At 32.7% G+C, this 5,967-nt stretch overlaps 1 protein-coding gene across 1 annotated transcript; it reads right to left on the bottom strand.

Moving 5' to 3' along the window:
- Positions 1-360: 360 nt before the first annotated feature.
- Positions 361-3,151, bottom strand: LOC145331651 (uncharacterized). The gene is made up of 3 exons (XM_080176428.1): positions 2,477-3,151; positions 1,756-1,858; positions 361-1,198 (listed from the first exon to the last, which is right to left on the bottom strand). The coding sequence occupies exons 1-3, from the start codon at positions 3,146-3,148 to the stop codon at positions 978-980; spliced, it is 996 nt and encodes a 331-aa protein (XP_080032554.1). The 5' UTR covers positions 3,149-3,151; the 3' UTR covers positions 361-977.
- Between the last annotated feature and the right edge of the window lie 2,816 nt (positions 3,152-5,967).

Consider the following 5,967-nt stretch of genomic DNA (forward strand, 5'->3'; position numbering starts at 1 on the left):
ACTTACTGGTCCTGTGTTGGTTTTAGGCTATTTTCTTATGGGATGGAACACCCCCAACCCCCCCAAAAACAAAAAATCTTCCCTCACTTTTTTTTTTTTTTTGCTGAAGATTTCCTTGGTCCTTTTTTTTTTTAATTGCAGAAGATTTCCTTGGTCCTTTTTTTTTGCTGAAGATTTCCTTGGTCCTTTTACCAATTTCGCCTTAATTTTTTTTGATCACCTCTTGAAGCAAAGCCCCTAGAGTTGACTATATAGAACATATAGTACATATAGTACACCGTGGTCACCCTGAACTTTTCTTCAGTTCATGGAAAAAAATTTGCACATCTTTTAAACTGTCAAATAATCATGTTAGAAAGACTTTATTTATAGTAATTATAAATCACAACATTATTTAGTTTACCTTGGTAAAAGTAAATAATTATCAAAAAGCAAAGTTTTATATAGATATAGAATGTATATGCATACCAGATTTTTTTCCTTTAAATAAGAACTGCAAAAATAATTAAGGAACTTAAAATAATAAAGTTGAACCAAAAAATGAAATTGAAACAACAAAAGTTAATGGAATTTAAATCTATTTTATAATATAGATGGATAGGAGGTATTTTTTTAGCGAAAAAAAGTAATGAAATAAATTGAAAGGAGGTGATGCCATTTTCCATCAAAATTAACTATGTGATACTGATCAAATACCAACCACTGAACTATGATTTCAATATTTTTAAGTTTATTTTTTGTGATATATAAGAGAAATTTTAATTCTAAATCAAATGTGCAACGTAAAATAAAAAAATTGTTTAAATAATCTTAATAAATCAAACTGTTGTTTAAGCCAAAAAAAACTTTGAAAGTGTACTTTATCAAAAACAATATTTGAAACAACACAATAATTCATTACTTTGATTTTGGGTATTTCAACATATCTGATATAAGAAAGATTTATACTTTTGAACTGTTAGCTTTTAAAAATATCTTTACTTGAATGCCAGAGCACTGAAAGCTTCAACCATGAGTTCAGGATTGTTGATGGCAAACTCAGTGAACTTGGTATCTTCCTTCATATCTTTTGCATTCTTAACAATCATCTCAAGGGAAGCTTCCTTAAGATCCTGCTGCCTGTACTTGTCTCCTAGAGCTAAATACTCCAGCACATTGTCCTTAGTCAGCTTCTTGATCAAATGCTTACCACAGATTTCTATATCATATGAGATTATGGTAAAATAGTAATAAAGAGTTTGTAGGATGTTTGACTGTCCATCCTCTGTCTGTCATTATGTAATATTCAAATTGCCAACAATAGTTTAGTTATTCATCTTCAAAAAAAGAGTTGTAAATTGTAGTAAAAAGGGAGAGGTAGGTTTCTGGTAAAATCCGTAAAGGTGTGTGTTTTAAGGCTTAAAAATAGTAGTAGAACGATTATATTCACTAAATATGTGCATTTCTTATTGAAAAGAACTATAGAAAATTTTTTTAAAAAAAGTTATCATAAATTTTTATTGTTCTACTACTGTTTTTAACTTATAACACATAACCTTTACGGATTTTACAAGAAACCTACCCCTCCCTTTATGTTATTTCTTGTAAAAATAAAGGTATTTTGTCATGAATAAGACTTTATTGTGTATTTTTCTTTGTTTTAAAATTAATGTTGTTGATGCCTAACTTTCAGACCAACCAACAAATATATCCTTACACACTGACATAGTGAATTATAGAGTAGCTTTTCTACTAAAAAATATCTATTTTTATTACCTTTGAGAGCCTCCATCTGAAACTGTTCTCCTGCTTGAATAAGAATCTCAGCGTTGTCCTCCAAATGTTTGGGCATTCCAGTGTAGATGTAGCTCAGCAAATCCTGCAATTAAGGTATAATTGTATGCAATGACTTATTTAGAAATGTTTCTTATTTATGTTGCACAATAAAGGGGGGAGGCGGAAGTGACACATTTTAAAACCAAAACTAAAAGTCAAAGGAATTCAATTAAATAAAGAGATACAGCTCTAAGATTTGGCATGGCAGTTGCTTTCAAGAGGTAAGATATGGATCTGTGAAGAAATGGCGTCGGAACCGCGGCTCCCTCCGAAATTTATGTGTGTTTTGTGGCTATATTCAAAAGTAAGGAACGACAGGAAAGTGGAAGGCTGTAAATGCAGGAGAGGAGAAGTGTGGTTTTACTAGAAGTATGATGCCGTTCAATATATTTGCACTTGACACTTGATTTTTAAATATTGACATATTTGAAATATTACACGTGTCAAGTGAAAATATACGGGAAATTTTTATGAAAAAAAAATGATCTCAGATGGTAGAAAATTGTCTAATTTGGCGAGAAAAGAAGTTGGGTAGGTGAAAATACTGTTGAAAATGTTATTTGCTTGAAGGCTTTACCTTATTCCTGTTAAAAAATACAATGAAATGCAATGAATTTTGCTTTAAAAAATAAATAGGCTTGAGATGCAATGAAACTATTACCTTCACAACTTCTGTATCAAAGTAATTCAACTTGATTTGGCCACTGGACACTTCCTTGAAATCATTGCTAAACATTGCTTCCAGAACTGGGCTTCTTACACATAAAAGAGCTTTGTGGCACTTCAAAATTTCTCCATCAGAACTAATGATTTCAACATCAGAGTATTTGCCTTCATACAATAGTTTCTCAAGATCAGTGGAAAGATCTGGCGTCTCCTTTCTAGCAGTTTCCTTCGTTTCAGCAGCATTATCATCTTTGATATAAGCTCTAAATTTCGTGAGTAAGTCTTGATCAATGATAAAACATGGCGAATTAAGATTCAATTTTACTAAATAGACGCCTGTTTGATTGTTTATAGTTTGATTGTTTATAGTCCATTTAATATACTCATTTATATACTCATAAAATTTGGCAGTAAATACTGTTGACTGTTTCTTGCAAAATTGTATTTCACCATCTAAAGTAATTTTATTATTGCCTACATTTTCTAGAGTTATCTCCAATGAAGAACGAGTAAGTCTTAGCCTGCAAATACCATGATTATTACTTCTGTCACAGACACTGAAGGTTTTACTTAAAAATGTATCTGGGACATTTCGATTATAGATGTTTGTGTTAATTGTCCAGGTAATAGAACTTTTATTTTCTCCAATAGTAAGATCTTCAGACATTTTAAATCTGGAATCATAGATATTATTTCAACACCATTTTTGCATGTATTTTAATATGTAACTAAAACTACTAGGCCGTAGCTTCTAGGGGATAGGGGGGGGGGCTAGGAAAATTGTCTAAACCCATTCCAAGACATTAATGCTGCACTGAAGTACATTAAAAAAAATGTACAACTTAATATTATACTACCGGGTTCGCCCGTAGCCCTAATGCTAAAAAAGCTCTAAAAATATCCAAAACTTTGAGCTGAAAATAAAATAGCCTAAAACCATCATAGGCTCTATGTGAATTGTCCCTAAATTGGAGAACATAATCAGTTCAAAGCTAAGAATGGATTCAAATATCCGCAAATTACAAGCAAAAATAAATGCCTAAAACCATTATAAGACCCATGTGAATCGTCCCTAAAATGTAGAACATAATCAGTTCAGTGGTTATCAATATCTTAAGCAACAGCCAAAAATTATTTCTACTTTATATAAAAGAATAGAATTAGTAGAGTTATCACTCTCTAACAAAGGAAGGTATAACTAGAGAATTTTTCACAAACTTCAGAAGGGTTATAAAATGTGTATTATTAGTATCAGAGTAAAAAAGTAACTGCCTACTACAGCCCTATGATCAATAGAAAGCATTATTACCAGGGATCTAAAGGGATAAAAAAATGGCCGATAAATTGATGCAAAAATACCCAATGATGATACACATAATTACCTACCATTTCTGTAGATTACAATTATTTTAAATACATTAAAAAATAAGAGCAGGGGCAGAATAGGAAAGGAAAACTAATCCACCGCCCCCCCCCCCCCCCCCCCTGTTACATTTTTTATTTATAATGTTGAGGTGGGTTCTATGGTCGCTATGCATTTTAAGGTAAACCACCAACAATTCTAATTTAGCAATGACTCTAACTGCGTGAAAAATTCGAAAGCTTTCAAAAATTGACCTAATCCCTGTAAAAAACAAACATTAAAGGGGGACTTAACTGAAGACTTTTTGATGCAGGGGGGGGGGGGGTTTCTCCGGAACCACTTGATGAACCGTGCAGATTTTTTGGACTTAAGCTTTTATGGGTATGAACATCTCATGGTTTCGAAGTCAACCCCCTACCCCCACCCCCTAGCCCCCCGGGGCTCAAAACCCCCCTAAAAATGAACCCAACCTTAATTTTCTCAAAAACTATTTGACCAATAGATATGATTTCTTAGAATTAAGCTTTCATGCTAATCAACTATCTTTTAGATTTGAAGTCACCCCCCCGCTACCAACCCCTAGCCCTCCGGGGCTCAAAAAAACCTTGAAAATGAACCTAACCTTAATTATCTCAGAAACTATTTGACCAATAGATATGATTTCTTAGAATTAAGCTTTCATACTAATAAACTATGTTTTAGATTAGAAGTCACCCCCCTGCTGCCAACCCCTAGCCCTCCGGGGCTAAAAAAAACCCTGGAAATGAACCAAACCTTAATTATCTCAGACACTATTTGACCAATAGATATGATTTTTTAGAATTAAGCTTTCATGCTAATATACTATCTTTTAGATTAGAAGTCACCCCCCTGCTGCCAACCCCTAGCCCTCCGGAGCTCAAAAAACCCTGGAAATGAACCTAACCTTAATTATCTCAGAAACCATTTGAGCAATAGAGATGATTTCTTAAACTTAAGTTTTTATGCATATAACTTGAATTATAGTTTTGAAGTTACCCTCCTGCCTCCAACCCCTAGCCCTCCGGGGCTCAAATTAACCCTGAAAATGAACCTAACCTTAATTTTCTCAAAAACTATTTGACCAATAGATATGATTTCTTAGAATTAAGCTTTCATGCTAATAAATTATGTTTTAGATTAGAAGTCACCCCCCTGCTGCCAAATCTTAGCCCTCTGGGGCTCAAAAAACCCTGGAAATGAACCTAACCTTAATTATCTCAGGAACCATTTGATAGATAGAGGGAATTTCTTAAACTTAAGTTTTTATGCTTATACCTTGACTTATAGTTTCGAAGTTACCCTCCTGCCTCCAACCCCTAGCCCTCCGGGGCTCAAATTAACCCTAAAAATGAACCTAACCTTAATTTTCTCAAAAACTATTTGACCAATAAATATGATTTCTTAGAATTAAGCTTTCATGCTAATAAATTATGTTTTAGATGTGAAATATAGATAGAAAATCAATCAATGTTAAAAAAACAAGGATGACAACATCCATAAAAGCGAAGCACTGAAACTGTAGGACAAACAGACATTAACACTTATATAGTGTCAGAACTGAATAATCAAAATATAAATGTATAAGAGTTGAAGCAAAATTGTAAGTGTAATTTTGTTGAAAAACTGCTTGATACAGGATAATGTTTATGGACATACTTACATTTTTAGGACTTGATTATAGAGTTGCTTCGCTTGAAACATTATACTTTTTTTGTTGTCCCAGGAATAAACATACCAAAAATCAGATTAATCGGATGATTAGATCACAAAAAAATTTGTTGTTAAAAAAGTAAAAAATCAACATGCTTAAAATGGACGTACGGACATTCTTGTAATGATTATAGAGTTGCTACGCTTTCTAAATCGTACCTAACTACTAAAGGTATCACCATGGAAAGTTTGAAATCAATAGGACAATTCTAACATGCCTAAATTAACTAAAAAAGCTATCCGTTTGTGACTGACGTACCTAAATGCTATAGAAAACAACATGCAAAGTTTAAAATCTATAGGACATTTATAACATGTCAAAATGAACGGGAAAAAAGCTAACCCTCACAGACCATATCTAATTAAATAAAAGCTTTGCTTTGTAAGATTTT

Source organism: Acartia tonsa, chromosome 11, assembly GCF_053477335.1.
Source record: "Acartia tonsa isolate MP-2025a chromosome 11, ASM5347733v1, whole genome shotgun sequence".
Lineage (NCBI taxonomy): Eukaryota > Metazoa > Arthropoda > Copepoda > Calanoida > Acartiidae > Acartia > Acartia tonsa.